The 21,001-nt window shown below is 36.2% G+C and overlaps 1 protein-coding gene across 4 annotated transcripts in view; it reads left to right on the top strand.

Annotated features, from left to right (window-relative positions):
* Positions 1–527: 527 nt before the first annotated feature.
* The window catches only part of LOC105220550 (coiled-coil domain-containing protein lobo-like), a 441,384-nt gene continuing 420,910 nt past the window's right edge, over positions 528–21,001 (top strand). For 2 of the 4 annotated variants that reach the window (XR_008472828.1, XM_054236031.1), the window contains exons 1-2: positions 528–1,131; positions 1,195–1,323. Coding sequence is in view for 1 of the 4 variants with exons in the window: in XM_054236031.1 (XP_054092006.1) it covers positions 700–1,131; positions 1,195–1,323 (561 nt within the window). In the remaining 3 variants the exon portion in view is untranslated. The remainder of the gene's footprint in view (positions 1,132–1,194; positions 1,324–21,001) is intronic. The other 2 variants (XR_008472829.1, XR_008472830.1) reach the window with 1 other exon arrangement.

Consider the following 21,001-nt stretch of genomic DNA (forward strand, 5'->3'; position numbering starts at 1 on the left):
ACTAATGCACACTTCGCAAGAGCATATTTCACTTTGAAAGTTTGAAAGTTAACGGTTTCATGCAATCATTTGAATTATTTCCGAGAATTCTAACTGTGCCAAAACTTTTGTCCACCGAAATATATGAGTATTTTTATTTAAATCATTGTAACAAAAAACCAACAGATGTTACATAAACGAAATTGAGCATAGTGATAGATAACATGATGGTGACTATATCACTAGTACAGTACTTGAACCTAATTCTTATATTTTCGGATCTACGGATAACCATATGTACCAACACCCGCTGTGCCAAAACTTTCGTCCGTCAGTGTACATACATAGCTTTGTTAAGTTTTTTCTTCCATATTTATTAATATTAATATGTATTTTTGTTATTAATAAGAAATAAATGTGACTTTCATTATAAAAGAAAAAAGACTAGATCGAAATATTTGAGAAAAAACTTGGTAAGTTTCTTTCCTTCTCAAATACAACCTTTTGTAACGCAGTGTCAAAACTTTGCTGTCATTACTTACCAAACCTTATATAATTGAATCATGCATAGTTGCATACAAAAACTTCATGGGTAACATCATGAATTATGAGCAACACCTCTTTAAAATTTAAATCAATAAGTCGACGAATGCTCTGAAGTTGCTGTTATTTGTTGCCAACGGATTTTTTATTTTCTGTTTATATTTGATACACATCACCATGCCACCGAAAGGAAAAGGAAAGAGAGCTACTTCGAAATCAGATATTGTTCGTATTGACCCAAAAAGACATGAGGCAAAGTTAAAGGAAATCGAGGAGAGGCACATTGCAGAAGCTTTGGCCGCTCAAGAGGAAGCCTTAGAGGAAGAGTTACTAGATCAAGAGGAAATGTGCGAAGAAGAAGATGCAGTAGAGGAACAGTGGTCTGATATTGAATCACCTCTCGACGTAGGACACATAGACCTATCGTTCACAGAGACTGCCTATGAGTTTGCAAATTCGCCTCAATGCTATCCACCAAGTTATTATATGTTGTTGCCTAAGGAACGCATTTTACTATTATATGCTGAAAATTTCCGCAAGCAATTCGCAACACTTTATCCAGAGAGAAGACCTCTAGTATTAGCCTTAACAAATGAATGCAATGTTCAGGTAATATTTGCGCGGCTTTCAATGAGTAAAAGAACATACATGAACATAAAAAAATAATTACAGAAATTTGTTTGCACTACAATACGACCAACGGCATTCATACACATTCCTTTGATTGGCAGTGAAATAGAATGCGCCAAATTTGTCGCTGACTTCATTATATATGAACCCTTAGAGGACATGATGAAATTCGTAAGTAAAAATATCGCATGTCATAGTGGAGTGGATATAAATGTGTAAATAAGAACACATAAGTATTAATTAAATAGTAATCATTTCAATTAATTATTTTATGCATTCTTTCATATTTGTAATACCAAAAAATGTGTCGTTTGAAAAAATATTGAAAACGCAGTCTACATGTTTTGTCACAAACTTGCTGCAATTTTGCTAAAGCAAAGTATTCTGAAAAAGACTTTATTTTTTAAATTTAAAGCGAGTTTCTTCTCAGACTTTTTAAAAGTGCTCAAACCAACATACTAATTTAATTTATGTCAAAAACACTTAAATTGTCATAGAATATTATTGTATGGAGTGGATCTGTGGATTTAACAATCTTACAAAGTCAGTGTGGTTGTATCATCTATTAGGTTTAATGCAAAAACTCTTAAAGCTATATCTACAAAACTTAGTGAGAATATTTCTAAATCACGCTCACCCCTCTGATTAAAAAAATATCCGTGGATAATAAAGTCAATTTGTTTTTGAGTAGATTTAAAAATGGTTAGAGTCCGATCGATAAATCGGCCTTGGCATCGGCATCTTCCGGTATCCGTCACAAAATTCAGCTTCGGCATCGGCCATATTTGGCCGATTCTTAGCCCAAATTTTCTTCTCCTTTTGAATTACACTTACATAATTTTTTTTTTTACTTTCTTGATTTCTTAAAAGCCTAAAATATTAAGTTTTCTGTTCACCTTATAAAACACATTTTGATTCATATTAGCCTGGACCATTCATTCCTCTCGATGATAATATTAAGTCTAGTATAAAGAACTTCATTACTTTTGTAATCAATTTATTATTACATTATTTAGAATGATCCCATTTATTTAAAATATGCACAGTTCCGTTCAACAACTTGTTGGGATTTTGTAGATAATTTCATAATGTCACTCTTATAGAAATCCTTGTCGCTATTGGCAAAAAACTAGGAGAGTCTATTTTTAAAACTTTCTCTTGAGACAAATATTCATAATCAACATCATTATCCATAGTCAGGAACAGGTAATAATCATTTGTTGTTAGTTTGGACAATAAGGTGCATGTAAAAGAACCTCCGAAAAAAGCTTTATTTCTGTCCTTAAAGGAAAAAAGATATATTGCTGAAGTAGCAACTTGTTTTGAGAAAAGGCGAAAAACTTATTTTTTCTATCTATATATTATAATAATAAGTTATTTAGTTTTGAATATTAATTAAATGAATAAACACCTTCGTATTTACATATGGACTGATTTTATACTTATTTTGTGATGCTGTTTGTTTTTCTTTTGTTACTATACTAGTTTACTTAATAAAATTGGTTTCGTTATTTACTTGACTGAAGTGTCAAAAGTTTAAGTGTATCCGAATTAGCAATAAGAGGAGTTATATTTACTTAATCGAAAAATATGCTCAGATGTTTACATTTCTATTCTAGACGCATGTTAGGCTTTTTGTTTATATGTTGATGCATTTATATGCTTACTATATACAATTGATATGAAATTCGTATTGCAGATATTTATGAATGCATTCACAATTGAAAAAATTTCAAATGAATTATGCGATTTCAGAGACATATTTGTAGAAAAAATATACGTTTTATAATAATATTGTATACATAAGCATTTACGTACATATGTTCGTATGTAGATATGTCTTCAAAAATTCGAATTGTGTCATTATCACTTATCAGTGAAGGTCATGTCACATGTGCACGCATTGCTCTGTATGCATATACATACATATCGTCACCTAAAATGCAAAAGGCCGTAACTAACATTTTTAGTATTTTACAGGAGAAACAAAAAACGTTATAGATTAAAGGCTACTTAAAGCTAAATATCCAAATTGTACATTTAAGCTTAGAAAACAAAGACGGATTTGTTTCTGAAAACCAAATCAATGGGAAAAAAGCAGTTTTTAAGAAATGTTAGTTACGGCCTTTTGCACTCTATTTTTCTGAAACCAAAAATCCGTAACTACTTGAAAAAAATTGTGTATAAAATGAAAGCAATGGTTAAAATAAGAAAATGTGCTTTTAGGCTGTAACTAAAAAAGTTTTTAACAAGTTATGTCTTTTTGTATCTATTTAATGTAAGTATTTTAACACAGAAGAAATTATTTAATTAATACATTTAATTCGAGAAAAAAAAAATTATATTAAACTGGTTAAGAAAAACAAAATAATTCATTTGAAAACAACAAAACCTGCAATAAAGATGTAAGGGGTATATTATCATAAAAGCTGTGGCAGTCAGCCGGAAGTAAAAATTTAAGTTCCTGCAGGTGTTCCCATTTCTTTTTGGATATTGATATTCTTTCGGTATGTAACTGTGAAGGTTCGATGTCCCTAAATTTTTGTTGTGTACGTTGTGGCAAAACGTTATAATCGTCGTTGATATTTGTTTTATAATAAATTATTCCAGATGGATCATATGCCAAGGCACGGATCATATTAACAGTTGGCTCTCCGGATTTTTTGTCTTTATTGAAGACACTGAGTTTTTTATACATAATTTATAACGGGTGATTTTTTTGAGGTTAGGATTTTCATGCATTAGTATTTGACAGATCACGTGGGATTTCAGACATGGTGTCAAAGAGAAAGATGCTCAGTATGCTTTGACATTTCATCATGAATAGACTTACTAACGAGCAACGCTTGCAAATCATTGAATTTTATTACCAAAATCAGTGTTCGGTTCGAAATTTTTTATCGACAAATTTTGTTCAGCGATGAGGCTCATTTCTGGTTGAATGGCTACGTAAATAAGCAAAATTGCCGCATTTGGGGTGAAGAGCAACCAGAAGCCGTTCAAGAACTGCCCATGCATCCCGAAAAATGCACTGTTTGGTGTGGTTTGTACGCTGGTGGAATCATTGGACCGTATTTTTTCAAAGATGCTGTTGGACGCAACGTTACGGTGAATGGCGATCGCTATCGTTCGATGCTAACAAACTTTTTGTTGCCAAAAATGGAAGAACTGAACTTGGTTGACATGTGGTTTCAACAAGATGGCGCTACATGCCACACAGCTCGCGATTCTATGGCCATTTTGAGGGAAAACTTCGGAGAACAATTCATCTCAAGAAATGGACCCGTAAGTTGGCCACCAAGGTCATGCGATTTAACGCCTTTACACTATTTTTTGTGGGGCTACGTCAAGTCTAAAGTCTACAGAAATAAGCCAGCAACTATTCCAGCTTTGGAAGACAACATTTCCGAAGAAATTCGGGCTATTCCGGCCGAAATGCTCGAAAAAGTTGCCCAAAATTGGACTTTCCGAATGGACCACCTAAGACGCAGCCGCGGTCAACATTTAAATGAAATTATCTTCAAAAAGTAAATGTCATGAACCAATCTAACGTTTCAAATAAAGAACCGATGAGATTTTGCAAATTTTATGCGTTTTTTTTTTTTTTTAAGTTATCAAGCTCTTAAAAAATCACCCTTTACATGTGTGTTAAATTTTACCTGGTCGAATAGATACGTAGCGCTTAGGAATACTTTCGTAGTCAAGGAAATACTTGTAATCAACATGGTGCACTTTTAGAGGAAATGGGTTCTTTCGAGAATCTCTAATCAAGCCAGACAGGTCAGATGGTAAATTTATTTGTCTCTTGTTGATTTTTCTTTGAATGAGGCAGTGGGTCGAATCACACTCCATTTGTGTATGTCCCACTATTAAATATTTATGTTCTACCGTTATGTTTTCTTGAACACATAAAGATAATATTGCATTAGAGAGAATTACATTTCGGTTCTGGTAGAAACAACCATCGGAATATATAATTATGTGATGAATATTTGGTGACTTTTTAATGGAATTTTTTATGTATTTTATTATACATGTAGCAAAGGTAGAAGCAACAAGAGTACCATCTGTTTCGTCCCAGACAAAATTGTCAGATTCATAGAAAATAACGTTATAAATTGTGAAATTGTGCACTTGTAATTTCATTTTATAGTACGTGGCATTTGCATTTGTCTGTGGAATCAATTTCACTGCCTGCATGTCAATGCATAACAACAAGTGTAATCCTGATTTGGCGTTTTCTATGTCAATTAACTTTTCATTGCTCGTGTCTTGTATATCCTTTCTATGTATGTCGTACTGATCTTGGGTTAAGTTCTTCGATTCGTATGATGTGCAGGTGTCGCACATATCATTTTTTGGCTTAAATATACAACAGTTTTGTTTTTTTAATACCATAAATGTTGGAAAAGATACATGAACTACTTCATAAGTCTCGCAGTCTTTAGAATAAACTTCATAGACAAGTTTGTAAAAATCGGACTGCAAGTACAGTTTCTTCGTAAACTGTCTTCGGTAGAGTAATCCAAGCTTAGGAATGTCATGCAACCATTTTTCCAGAAAATTTAAACGTTTTTGAAATAAGACTCCTTCATTAGTAAATGCTTTACGTTCTGATGTTATTTTGTTTTGTTCTTCTGGCGAAATATTGGTTCCATGGGAGTCATTGAAATTTACCCAATTCCTCACCATTTTCTCATTTAATCCAAGCGTAGATAAAAACATATGAAAGCACACTTGAACACGTTTAGAATTATGTTTTAAATAGTAACATTTTGTAATTGATCTTCTAGAGTTCTCAACACCAATTCGCTTTATGTTTGCGCGCTCAACAAGATTACACACATAGTTTCGGCCTTCTGATTCTCGCCTATGCTTGTAAAATTTGCTATGTAACCGTGTTTCGGTTTAGTACTTCATAATCAATCAAAAAGTCAATTTTGAATTGTTTGTTATTTACGTCTTTTGCATTTTAGGTGACGATATGTTTGCATGTCACTGAACAAACACAAAAACTTACATTTGGATATGCGTGCAAGTTTGTCAACCACCACAAAAAATCAAAAGCATTGTTCTACAAGAGCAACAAACGTCTCAAGACGCATGGGCAACATGTTGTAAACACAACAAAAACATTTTCATTCATGAAAGCAAGCGCACATTCACTTTGCAAAGTTGCTTCATTCATAAAAGCTGCGCCATACACATCTCCCCGCTCATGCCAAGCCAACAAACGCCTTTTCGCGGCGATGACAAAAATCATAAATTGAATATTTTTCTAATGTTCCCTCCAGAAGGAAAAGTTGCAACGCCGCAAAAACCTAGGGAGAAAAGTGGCAACATAGCCCTTGAGTCGATTTAAAATATTTTTCTGCACAAATTCAGAGGCTCGCAAAAATTTGTGTCGATATGTTTGCATGCTCATACAAGTTTATTATTTTTCGTATTATTTTAATTAAAAACATAATTTTTTTATCAGAGCTATGCTCTTTATTTATTGAACGTTCTTATAGAACTAAAGTTTACAATTATTTTACTTAACTCTAAACCTAGCTGTCAAGTTGGCCAATCGCTGACTTGGCGCTTCCCACGAATTGCAATATGAAGTTCATCAGCAGGTGCAACGTGTTTTGCTTAGGTCAGCTTGGGAACGGAGTTGGAATTTGTGACTTTTAGAGTATGAGGTGTTAACTCCTCCCCACTTAAATTCGATCGTCCATCGATCAAAAATAAGGTAAGTTGTTGAAACTAATGGTTTGGCGCAGTGGATTTTCTGGTTCCAATGAATTTGTTGTCAAATATTTAATATTAATGGCTGATGCCTCTGTTGTATGTGATATTTCACGTATAACTACATTTTTTGTGGTTTTGATCCAAAATACGAGAAAGGCAATTAATGGTATCAGGACTATGCTTAGTCCAAGCAAAGAAAATTTATTTATTATACTATCAGTTTATAAATAATTGATAGTGTTAGTATTATTGATATGCAACTCGCTTAAAGCTTCCAAAGAGAGTATATTTAAACGTTCACTCTCTGATGGAGTTGGTTGCATCATTGACGGAACTGCTTCTAACGTAGGCGATTCAATATTTCGAAAATATTGATTACCTATTTTAATTGATGTGTTGTGGAACTTTAAAAGGTAGGTACCAACTATTCCATGGTCTTTCGTGTCTGTATTAATTGTGCCATTAAAATCATTTAAAATTATTAATACTGGTTGCAGCTGTTCTATCGTCGGAATATGGTGACCATTGCTCATAGTGCAAGATGAGTTAAGACTATTTATTAATTTAGGTATACAGTTATCATTACTTATATCTACTAATTCATTTCTCTTACATATCTTGATAAAATTATATTCATTACATTTATTTTTAATGCCATATACCTTTGTTTTGTTTATTAAAATTTGGTTATATTTTACATGTATAGCTTGATTTAACCTTTTTACAGGTTTTACAATAATGTTGTCATAAATATCTTTTTCAGTTAATGGTATTTTTATGATATATAATAGTATTGTATTATTACTTAAAATGTTTATGTCCGCATATTCTAATGCCTCTTCTATTGTTATAAATGGCATATTCTCCTCTCTAAGCTTCTATAGCTATCTTAATTTCATTCTTGTTTAACAACATAGAGTTTACAATTTTCGTTGAATGGCATATTTAATTTTTCTTTTATTATTCTTATCCTATTTCCAATACTTAATGCTAATTCGTTTTCAATACTTTCATTTTTTTTAATGAAATTAGATATTTGATTAGTAATATTTACTAAACTATTAAGTTTTTTATTAAAAGCTTCATTTATAAACATTTATTTATTGTTATTAGTGTTTAATTCGTTTATATTTTTACTTATAATTTCGAATTCTTCATGATCCGGATTACCGGCAATATATTTCCATGCCGTTCCAATTAAATTAATAGCCCTTCTACTGCGATAAGTTTGCTGTGGTTTTATATCTTGAAGGATTTCCACAGCTTCAATTAGTTCATGGTTTAAAATTGGATAAAAAATGTTGGTTTCTGGTATGTTTTTGTCTACGTAAGTTTGTGCGTCATATAAAAAAGTGTCGTATTTGTTGATGTCTATTAAATGGATTATCTTAAATGTACCGTCCTGTATCTTTGATGGTTTGTCTTTTACAGTAATAATGTGTGATGAAGTATAGTCCAAGAGTTGTATTTCTGCTATGCATGGGATTACCCAAAGTAAAATCCAAAATTGAAAGATAAAATAAAAAGAAATTACTGTCGAATGTTTTTCTTATGTACTATTCGTCCTGTCGTGGTTTTAACTGTCGTGTTATAATTAGTTGCAACGGTTTCTTTTCTATATCTTGGGGATAATTTGTTACCTATTCTTCTATTTATTTTTACGAATATTATATCTCCTTCCGAATATGTTTTCATATCGGTTCTATTTTTATTATGGTATGTCAGATCGGCAACCTGTTTATTTAGAATTTTTTTTGATATCTCTTCCCTTTCTTTTTGAATTAAATTGGGATCGGGACTGACTCACCTACTGAAAAAAATTTCTATCGGTTTTCTGCCTGTAGTAGTATGAATTGAGAAGTTATATTCTTTGACAGAATTTTCTAGAAGTTCCTGAAATGAATTATGCGTTTTATTGGTTTGAAGACAACGCATAATTTCTTGTAAGGTTGAATGGAAGCGCTCTACCTGTCCGTTTGAGCAGCTTGTGTAAGGCGGAGTTCTATAAATTTCTATTCCGAACTCGTTCTCGACCATGAAATTTATTGATTCTGAATTGAAAGATTTTTCGTTATCTGTAATTATTTTTTCTGGTACAAAAGAGAAAAGAATGTCTCGTAATGGTTGTCTAAGGTCTTCTGCAGACCTGGATTTGATTGGTTTTGCAATGGCGAATTTGGAAAATTTATCTAAAGCAGTAAGGACTAATTGCTTTCCTGCTATATATATGTCTATGTGTATAATCTGTCCTGGAAATGTTGGAATTGGTGTAGGCTGTACTAATGGCCTTGCTGGATGTCGGTCATATTTGTTAGTTTTACAAATTTCACATTTTCCAATCAACTTTTTAATCTTTTTCGTCATTGACGGAAAATAATATCTTTCGAGTATCTGGTTTTTATTTTCAACGCTATTTCTATGAGCTCTAGTGTGCGTACGAATTATTATATTTTCCTGTTCTTGTTCGTTAGTAACGTCATCTACTTGAATTTGGGAGAATCTTATTTTGTTATTATTAAAATGAAGAGGATACAAGTCTTGTATCAAGCCTATCTTCTATATCACCAGCAATAGTTTTCGCTAAAAATATATCTTTGTTTTCTAGTACTTTTTTTTGCTAAATTGGGTTGAATATAATTCTGGCTGGAGCCAGTGTCAATTAAGAATTTGAATACTTCGCCGCTCTTCGTGCGGCATTCAAAGTAAGGCAACGAAGAGCTTTTTAACCTAAACAAGTATGGAAGGGCTAAGTTCGGGTGTAATCGAACATTTTATACTTTCGCAATTTATTTATTTGACTTTATTTATATTATATAATGCACAATTTGACCCACATATTCGTCATATATATTGTATAAAATCCATTGAAAGTTGGAAACCATAATATTAGACTAGAAGCACCGAGGTCCTCGTGATCGATATAAAAAACTATGGTCCGATTTCGGCGATGTTTAGAATGGGGCTGCCACACTATAAAGATAGTATTTGTGCAAAGTTCTGCACCGATATCTTCACTAGTGCTTACTTTATATATTGTAATGTAAACGATTCAGATCCACTTCAAAGCTCTGGTATATAGGAAGTAGGAGTGGTTGTGAACCGATTTGGCCTATTTTCACAACATATCATTGAGATGTAAGGAAACTATTACAAACCAAGTTTCATTGAAATCGGTCGAGTAGTTCCTGAGATATGGTTTTTGACCCATAAGTGGGCGACGCCACGCCCATTTTCCATTTTGTAAAAAATCTGAGTGTAGCTTCTATCTGCCATTTCTTATGTGAAATTTAGTTTTTCTGCCGTTTTTCGTTAGTGAGTTAACCCACTTTTAGTAATTTTCAACCTAACCTTTGTATGGGAGGTGAGCGTGGTTATTATCGGATTTCTTTCATTTTTGGACTGTACTAAGAAGTGGCTAAACAAAACGACTGCAGAAAGTTTGGTTTATATAGCTCTATTGGTTTCCGAGATATGTACAAAAAACCAATTTGAGGGCGGGACCACGCCCACCTCCCCAAAAAAATTACATCCAAATGTGCCCCTCCCTAATAGGATCCTATGTTCCAAATTTCATTTTTATAACTTTATTTATGGCTTAGTTATGACACTGTATAGGTTTTCGGTTTCCTCCATTTTGTGGGCGTGGCAGTGGACCGATTTTGCCCATTTTCGAAAGCAACCTCCTCAGGGTGCCAAGGAACATGTGTTCCCAGTTTCATTAAGATATCTTAATTTTTACTCAAGTTATCGCTTGCACGGACAGACGGACGGACGGACAGACATCCGGATTTCAAATCCACTCGTCATCCTGATCATTTATGTATATATAACCCCATATCTAACTCTTATATTTCTTGGTGACACAAACAACCGTTATGTGAACAAAACTATTATACTCTGTGCAACAGGTTCTTCTTCTTGACTGGCGTAGACACCGCTTACGCGGTTATAGCCGAGTCCAAAACAGCGCGCCACGTATCCCTCTTTCTGGCAGTTTGGCGCCAATTGGTTATACAAAGCGAAGCCAGGTCCCTCTCCACCTGATCCTTCCATCGGAGTGGAGGTCTCTCTCTTCCTCGGCTTCCTCCGGCGGGTACTGCATCGAATACTTTTAGACTTGAACACTTTCATCCATTCGAACAACATGACCTAGCCAGCGTAGCCGCTGTTTTTTTATTCGCTGGACTATGTCTATGTCGTCGAATAACACATACAGCTCATCGTTCCATCGTCTGCGGTATTCGCCGTTGCCAATGTTTAAGGGACCATAAATCTTCCGCAAAACCTTTCTCTCGAAAACTCCTAGTGCCATCTCATCGGATGTTGACATCGTCCCCGCTTCTGCACCGTAAAGTAGGACGGGAATGATGAGGGACTTGTAGAGTTTGGTTTTTGTTCGTCGAGAGAAGACTTTACTTTTCAATTGCCTACTTAGTCCATAGTAGCACCTGTTGGCAAGAGTGATTTTGCGTTGGATTTCCAGGCTGACATTGTTATTGCTATTAATGCTGGTTCCCAGGTAGACGAAATTATCTACAACTTCAAAGTTATGACTGTCAACAGTGACGTGGGATACAAGACGCGAATGCGCTGACTGTTTGTTTGATGACAGGAGATATTTCGTCTTGTCCTCGTTCACCACCAGACCCATACGCTTCGCTTCCTTATCCAGTCTGGAAAAAGCAGAACTAACGGCGCGGGTGTTGTTTCCAATGATATCGATATCATCGGCGTACGCCAGTAGCTGTACACTCTTGTAGAAGATTGTACCTTCTCTATTTATTTCTGCAGCTCTTATAATTTTTTCCAGCATCAAGTTAAAGAAGTCGCACGATAGTGAGTCACCTTGTCTGAAACCTCGTCTGGTATCGAACAGCTCTTAGAGGTCCTTCCCGATCCTGACGGAGCTTTTGGTGTTGCTCAAAGTCAGCTTACACAGCCGTATTAGTTTTGCGGGGATACCAAATTCAGACATCGCATAAAGGCAACTCCTTTTCGTGCTGTCGAAAGCAGGTTTAAAATCGACAAAAAGGTGATTTGTGTCGATCCTATTTTCACGGGTCATTTCCAAGATTTGGCGCATGGTGAATATCTGGTCGGTTGTTGATTTTCCAGGTCTAAAGCCACACTGATAAGGTCCAATCAGTTTGTTGACGGTGGGCTTTAGTCTTTCACACAATACGCTCGACAGAACCTTATACGCGATGTTGAGGAGGCTTATCCCACGGTAATTGGCGCAAATTGTGGGGTCTCCCTTTTGTGCAGAGTACACTGAGAATCCAACCTTCAGGCATGCAAATGCGTCTCACTTCCCTCTTCAGCTCTCGGTATCTTTCCCATCCCGCTCGTGTTGCGGTCGATCGCAACATTGCGAGTTAGGCAGTCTGTTTTCTCTCCACTGGGAGACGACAGTCCTCGTCATACAAGCTGTTTTTTTGGATTTTCCGAAAACCAATGGTTTCGGTTGCAGCTGTACGTAAGGAGTTTGATATGCCGTCCCACAGCTCCCTTATACCGAGATGCTGATGAGTGCTCTCAGAGAGCAGGAGTGCAAGTCGAGTAGAAAATCGTTCAGCTGTCGGTTGTGATTGCAGCTTTTCGATGTCGAACCTTCCTTGTGTTTGCTGACGTGTGCGCTTTTCTACACAGAGGCGGGTGCGTATTTTAGCTGCTACAAGGTAGTGGTCCGAGTCGATGTTGGGACCACGAAGCGTACACACATCAGAAACACTGGAGACATGTCGTCCATCTATCACAACATGATCGATCTGGTTGCGAGTGATTCGATCCGGGGACAGCCAAGTAGCTTGATGGATTTTCTTATGCTGGAATCTAGTACTACAGACGACGATATTTCGGGCCCCGGCGAAGTCGACCAGCCTCAGACCGTTTGGTGATGTTTCATCATGGAGGCTGAATTTTCCGACTGTTGTGCCAAAGACACCTTCTTTACCCACCCTAGCGTTGAAATCGCCAAGCACGATTTTGACATCGTGGCGGGGGCAGCGCTCATAGGTACGTTCTAGGCGCTCATAGAAGATATCTTTGATCACTTCATCCTTCTCTTCCGTCGGGGCGTGGGCGCAAATCAGCGATATGTTGAAGAACCTCGCTTTGATGCGGATTGTGGCAAGACGTTCATCCACCGGAGTGAATGCCAGGACTCGACGACGGAGTTTCTCTCCCACCACGAATCCCACACCGATTTTGCGCTCCTTTATATGGCCGCTGTAGTAGATGTCACAAGGACCCACCTTCTTCCGTCCTTGTCCCGTCCATCGCATTTCTTGGATTGCGGTGATGTCAGCCTTTACTCTTACGAGGACATCAACCAGCTGGGCGGAGGCACCTTCCCAATTAAGGGTCCGGACATTCGAGGTGCATGCCCTTAAATCGTAGTCCTTTAAACGTTTGCAGTGGTCGTCATCAAAATCGGGGTCTCATCCGAGGCTGTTTCGTCGTTTTCATTGGAGGGTGTTTTTATGTGGTGGGTCCCAAACCCTACGCACAACCGCATAAGCGGGTTTCGCCTTCTCACTTTAGCTCGCCTCCAAACGGATGTCTGTTGGCTACCCAGAGGATACTTGGTCTAAGACCGGAAGTCGTGAGCTGCTTGAGCCACATGTAAAAGAATCGTTCCTGGCCACTCCCAAGTGAATGACAGTCAGAAACTTTCTTTACTTACGTGAACTTCTACATATGACTTCTCCATCCAACAGGTTGCGAGAGTATAAAAATGAATATCGCTATATTCGTAATATTGTCCTTCATTCTTTATATTATCGTCCGCCACACCCAAATAATCATTCAGATTATCTTCTTAGCTAGTGTGCGAGGTAGCGCTTGGAGTATTACTTATATGAAAATTGCGTTGTGCCTTTAGTGGCTTGAGATTTTTTTCAGAATTGGTCTGTGGTGGCCTTTTGCCGAATAATTGATTATTTTGTGGTCGGTTCATATAGTTAATCCGGCGCGAGCGCATAGAATTATCAACATCCATTGGCTCAGGCCTTGGCTGAGGCTTAGGACCGAATGGTCGTGGTGGAGCAACTTGCTGTTGCGAATAGAATCTAGGATTATGATTATTATTATTATTTGGCCATTGTAGGTAATTTTAACGAGGCCTTGGGATATATGCAATTTCGGGGTAAATTACAGGTGGATTTCCCCTGTTGTATTTCCTTACAGGAACTGCTGGACAAGGATTATTAAATTTCCTAGAGGCTCCTTGCGTATTGTGCGCATAGTGTGAGCGGAAATTTTTATTTTCTAGTTTGAGGCACAAGTGGAGTGCCTGGGGCAAATCTACCGGTTCACTCATGCTGAGTAAGCGAGGTAAGTCGCCCCTCAAACCTTTTATGAAGGTATCTAGGGCCTTATGCCTTTTGCGTTAAAAGATGTAGCGATTCTTGCCCTACCTCCATGCATCCCAATTTATTTAGTATTAATGATAAGTGTGTATAGACTTCCTGATAGAAGTCTTGTATTGAGTTGGAACCTTGAATTAGGGATATCATTTGATATTCCAAGGTTTCTAAATCCCGTTTGTCGGCAAAATGGAGTGCCAGACATCTGGAAATCGCTTTCCAGTCTAGAGGGGTATTGTATGACTCAAGGGCTGTACTGCATTCCCTATTATCTTGTTTCTAATTACACTAATAATCCCATAGTATTTGGGAGTGCCTTTAAGCGGCTCATATATTTGGAGTATACGGTCTACTCCTTTCTTCCAGGAGCTAAATTCTCCTGGGTTTCCTGAGAATTCCCGCAGACAACGGACAACATCCGGAATCTTGTCCAGATCTGTTAGATTATTCCTAAAGGCCGGATCAATTGACTGATCAGAAAATTCCGCCATATTGTCGTTGGGGTTTAAGACGGCTTGGACAAGTTGTTTGCCGTGGGACTGGAATATATTTCTAACTACGTTTGCTACCGTAGTAGTTAACTGCTCTGCAGTTAGAGTATGAATTTGTGCGGCATTAGACGGGCCGTCTTGGGTGCTACCGGCTGCATTTTGCAGAACCGGCGGGCGTATCAAATTATTCGGATTCGACATTTTGTTTCTTTTACGATTTCTAATACAAATTTCTTCCTTATGATTTCTATTCTTATAAAAATTTACTTATGATGTTATTCAATTTATTAGTTTCCTTCACTTGAATAATAAATTCTTCGTAATTAAATCTTATTATTTCTTTTCTTATAATATAAAAATTTATTTATGATGTTATTCAATTTATTTATTTTCTTCACATTCACTTGAATAATAAATTCTTTGTAATTATATACTTTAAATATATTGGAAATTTTTATATTCCGTTCTAATATTTTAACAGGTTTTCTTTAACGCACAATTTAGTTTTTTATAACTGGCTTAATATTTCTAGATTTTTTTTGTTTTATACCTTAAACTTAGTTATTTACCAAAAAATCATGGTGCGACGGCAACGGCGATAGTTCCCTTTCCTACCAGTGGTTTGGCCTACTCGAGATCGTCCTTATTGCACTAGTTGAACACACCTCCCCGTCCAAGTGTGGGTTGAGGATAGATGATTAGTTGTTAGTGGATGACCGGTTAATCGCTGCGAAAGTTGGGGTGTTTTCGTTGCTTTTTGTTGTTTTTGTTTTTGTTTTCGAACACTCGCGAGTGACTACTTATGGTCACTTAATACTTCCGACTAACGCGTACCGGTCCCTGCTCGGGCGCCAGTTTCTTATTTTTCGTATTATTTTAATTAAAAAAATTATTTTTTTTTTATCAGAGCTATGCTCTTTATTTATTGAACGTTCTTATAGAACTAAAGTTTACAATTATTTTACTTAACTCTAAACCTAGCTGTCAAGTTGGCCAATCGCTGACTTGGCGCTTCCCACGAATTGCAATATGAAGTTCATTAGCAGGTGCAACGTGTTTTGCTTAGGTCAGCTTAGGAACGGAGTTGGAATTTGTGACTTTTAGAGTATGAGGTGTTACATATTTATGGCAAGCCGACTTTCTATCAACAACGCAATTTAGCGTCGCGCAGGAGGCCATAAATTTTTCGATACAGCGAGCTTTACAGGGCCGTTTCAAGTCGTAAAAATAATTGCGCTTAATATGCGTTGACAAATAGTGAAGTATTAATGATGTATCTACACAATTAAATACATTTTACTATTCTACCAACTTATTAAATCATATGTATTTAAAATAATTACTATTGATTTTTGTAACAAACAAGGCATAAAACTTAAAGACATTATATGTTGGGCATCTGGACCTTTTTGCCTGCGTACGCTCCACAATCATTACAACGTTTTGAAATGAAAACAAAAAATCATAGGCTTCGGCCATTGGCAAATTGACATATGTACATACATATGTAAATTAATCAAAAACGAGTTTTAATTTTAACTTCCGTTTATTACTTTTGATTTTACAAATTAGCGGCGACTACGCCTAAATGCCTAACTTCCCTAAACACTAGCAGGTGCTGCCGCGTGATCAAAGCCCTTTTGATGTAACTTGATTCCAGAAGTTGTTTGTTATTCCTAGCAAGCTTGCAGATGCATTGTCAGCAATTCGATGGGAATGAAATCGAATATGCAACTGTTAACTTTATGTTATTGCTGATGTTGTTGTCATGCGTTGACTTATTGACGCATGCTCAGCACTTTTCGGACATTGTTGCTAATGTTATGTAAATCATTACAATTATGCTTTTGCTGGTGTTGTCAACAAGTCAACGCATGGTCAGCATTTTTCGGGTGTTCACCGTTTATGCGAACGCTGGTGTTAACTACCCTCCCTCTTGAAATGAAGGCGTCCTCGGCTTCTTTTATTACTTTATTCAAGATCACGGTGCTGGCCTTCCTTCTTTTTAGTTGGATTGTTCCGATTATAGCGACAATGAATAATAAAAGGAGGGTGTGCCTCCAGATTGTAATGAACGCATGTTAATTAGATTATGCAGGCTTGCTTGTGTTTTAGGTTCTTCATATTTACTTTCTGTAAATATGGTAGCGATAGCAAATCAATATGTTCAGTGAAATGTATGAATTGCGCGGGTGCTGCTTCCGGGTGTGATCGTGCCAATTTGTTCCAGTTGAAGTAAGTAGTGGAGTTTATGGTAATTTCGCCATCAAACGGTACAATAAAGGTTCCTTTCATTAAATCTGTTACGTTTGTGGTTCGTATAGATGCTGGTTGGTGATTGATCAAGATAATGCCATCCTCGACTTCTTCAATGGCGTTAATATTATCGGCAGATTTGGATTTACATTTTGCTGAATGTTGGTTAAGCAAATGTAATACACAAGTACCATCCTTTAGAGGTTGATAAAAGTTTGCTGTTATGGCTTCTTTGCAGTTGTATAGTGGGATGTAACTTCCATTACATTCGACTACGACGTCTGTTTCCAAAGAAATTATTTTTCCATCGTGAATCCCGGGTTGCAACTTTACATTATTGCAAAATCTAGCTATTTTGGGGTATTTAATTACAAAGTAAATTCATTGATTATTTTGAAATATCTTAGTTTTAGAATTGGACAATAAATCACTTATGCTAATATCTGAAGAGTGTTCTTCAGCCAATAAGCAACCGATTTCAACACCATCCAATAGTATAGGGTTAATTATGTTTAATTTTCCAGTTGAATAGTTCCATTGGTTTCTAGTTCCATTATAACTGCTCTATTTCTGGTAGAAGCTAACGAAAAAAGGTTTCCTGTGTCTATTTGTGTTTGTTTAGCATTTTGCAATAATATGTTTACTTCAATTCGATTCAATTTTATTTTAAGTGACCGAATTCACTATTATTTGTTGATCATTGTTTTCTATTAACGCTGCTGTTCTGGTCTCAAGTTTTGGAAGTCGTCAAAATCCGGAGTTCCTGCTATGTATTTTAGTGCGGTCCCCAGAATGTTAATACCTTTAGCATATCCATTGTGTATTTTAATGGCATCTAATAGTTGTAGTATTTGTTTAGCGTCGCTTTCTAAGAGTCGTTTAACGTGCGATTGTGGGAATTGGTTTAGTAATTTGTCTGTTTCTTCTGCTATTGCTTCGAATGTCGAAAGGTTAGTCTTGTGAAACAGAAAGTCGTACTCTTCATAAACCGCTACTTTCCCGGATGTAATAGGGATATAGTAATAGTTGGTGTAGTTGAGGATTTTTGCATTAACCCAAAAAATAAGTGAGTACAGGACAATCCTAGGGACGAAAAGAAAAGATTCGTAAATTCCTTAAATTACTCTTGTGTACTTTTCATCCGTCAATCATCACAAAAGTACCTAGATCTTTTTGCCCTATTTTTTCAACATAAAGCTTTGAAAATTTGTTCCCTATTCTCCTGTTTGTTTTAACAAAAACTTTATTTCCTGGGCTATACTGTCGAGTTTGTCGGTTTGCATTATGTCGTTGAAAGTCTGTTTGTTGAGTAAGTAATAAGTTATTTCGTATTTCGTCTCTAAGTTCTTCTGGAATTGAATGAATTATATCTATCGGTCTTTTTTTAGTTACTGAGTGAATTGTTCGATTATATTTAGTTGTCGCAATGAGAAATAACTCAATTGTATCAGAGGTACACCTCTCGAGTTTCTCGTAGCGCGCTATTTCTGTAAGAGTACTGTGAAACCTTTCAACTTGACCATTGGTAGTACTATGAGCGGGAGGTGTCGTGTAAATTTGTATTCCAAAATAATTTTTCAATATTGTTTCAATTGTTTCCGAATTTAGGGATCGTCCATTGTCACAAACTAAAGTTTTGGTGTTTTTATAAAAATTGAGAAGTTCATAAATAGGTTCTTTTATAACCACAAGAGCTATAGATTTTATCGGGAATACAATAGCAAAGTTAGAAAATGTATCTATTGAAGTTAGGAAGTGGGTCTTATCAGTAGAGTAGATATCTACATGTAGGATTTCTCCAGGATATGTTGGAATAGGACTTTCACCAATTCCTGGATTTCGGGGGTGCCTTTGGTATTTGGCTTCATTACAAGTTCTGCAACTTAAAATTATTTCCTTTGTTTTTAGGCGTATGCCTGGAAAATAGCAGTTTTTTAATATCTGTTGTATGTTCTCACGCAACTAGCGATGAGCTCTGTTATGTTCTGTTACAAAAATTTCTTTTAGGTCGTCCTCGTTGAAGACATCTATGATCTGTTTTTTTGTATGCCGAATTCGAACGGCTGAGAATTCAGTGAGAATTTTATTTTGAATTTTGGCAAGAATTGGAAGGTGGCATAGTAAACAATTAACTACATTCGGATTAATGCAAGTTTTCAAAGCTTGCATCAATTCCTCTATATTATTGAATATTATATGATGTCTCATTCTAGATTTAAACATTATTTTTGAGGTTTTTGAAAAAGTCTTCCCTTCTTCAATTATTACTTGATTTCGAAAGCAATTTAATGGGTTTTTTACCATTAAAATTGTCTCCGTGAGGGATTCTTCACTATTTGCTACAGCACTTTCTGATTCAATGTTTTCATCAACTGAGTTAATGTATTGTCTAGATAAAGCGTCTGGAGAGAACTCTTCTACAAATGCACGCCACCGTTTTAGTTTAGCATTTGGGATTTTGTCTGATACAGAAAATGTTAGTGGTTGATGATCCGTAAAAATGTTTAAATTTTTTTACACCGTATAAGTAATTTCGATGTTTTTGTAAGGCCCAGACTATGGCCAATAATTCTCTTTCGTTTGTGGCATAGAGTTCTTTTGTAGGTGAAAGGGTTCTTGAAATCATAGTAATAGGTCGTCCGTTCTGAGATAGAACTGTGCCTATACCGTGATTAGAGGCATCTGTTGTTAATTCGAATGGTTTGTCGTAATTGGGGTAGAATAGGAGCACACCTTCGGAGACAATAATTTGTTTAATTCTATTAAAAGTATCAAGTGCATTGGTATCCAGTTTTATCTCAATTTTTTTTTATTGATTAGCCTTAATGTGTCCATTTTCGCCGCGCAAATATCTTGTCAAAGGCTTTGCGATTGTAGCAAAATCCTTTACAAATCGTCGATAATAACTAGCAAGCCCCAAAAATGAGCGCAAAGCTCTTAAAGATTTTGGAACTTCAAAATTTATTATGTCCTTAACTTTATCGGGACAAGTTTTTATTCCGTCTTTTGATGCAGTAAATCCCAAAAACTCGACACTTTGTTGGAAAAATTGAGATTTTTCCATCGACACTCGCATGTTAGCGTTAAATAATTTAGTATGAATTTTGTCAATGTCCCTGCTGTGTTCCGTAGCTGTCTTGGAAAATATTATTACATCATCGATGTAAACATGACATGTTTTTCCAATTTCCTCCCTCAAAATGTCGTCAATAGCTCTTTGAAAAATGCTGGGAGCATTTTTAAGACCAAAAGGTAGTCAGCAGAACTCATACTTTCCATTGTTAACTGAGAAAGCTGTCTTTTCTCTATCCTATATCAGGCTATGGAAGCCTGACATTAATTCGATCGTTGAAAAGAAAGTTTGGGCTTTTTCTCTTGTGTCCATCATTTGTGTCGGTTGTGCATTTTCTGGAGCAAATGTGCGTCTAAAAGGGTTATTAAAGTTCCTATTATTTGGGCCAATTTGTCTCTGGTAATTATTCCGGCCTGGTTGTCCAATATCATCATATTGTTGAGGTTGCTGTCTAATTTGTCTAAAACGGGAAAGCGATGGATCGTCGTCCATTGGCACTGTCGTTGTCGTGGTGGTTCATTGGTGATTCTGCGATATTGTGGGGAATATTGGTAATTATTGGGATTAGGTGGGGAGTTATTTCTCCCAAATGAGTTCATGAAAGTCATTTTGGTCATTCTAGCTCGATTTGTTTACAACTTTTGAGCCAGGGCTAGTGCGGAGCTTAGATCATTTGGTCTTGACGAAAATAGAATGTCACATAATGGTCTATTAAGACCAGAAATAAAGACACGAAGCGCATCTTCGCGATATTTCTTACAAAGAGACTCAATGAGTTGTTTGTTGTCACTATGAGTCATTGTAGTTTTGTTTATTAACATAGTTAATTTACGTTCGATCTCATCATAGTACTTGACAACTGATGATGACCCTTGACTGAGCATTGAAAGCTCTTGTTCGATCAAATATATCGCTTTTTTGTCAGAATA

Source organism: Zeugodacus cucurbitae, chromosome 2, assembly GCF_028554725.1.
Source record: "Zeugodacus cucurbitae isolate PBARC_wt_2022May chromosome 2, idZeuCucr1.2, whole genome shotgun sequence".
Lineage (NCBI taxonomy): Eukaryota > Metazoa > Arthropoda > Insecta > Diptera > Tephritidae > Zeugodacus > Zeugodacus cucurbitae.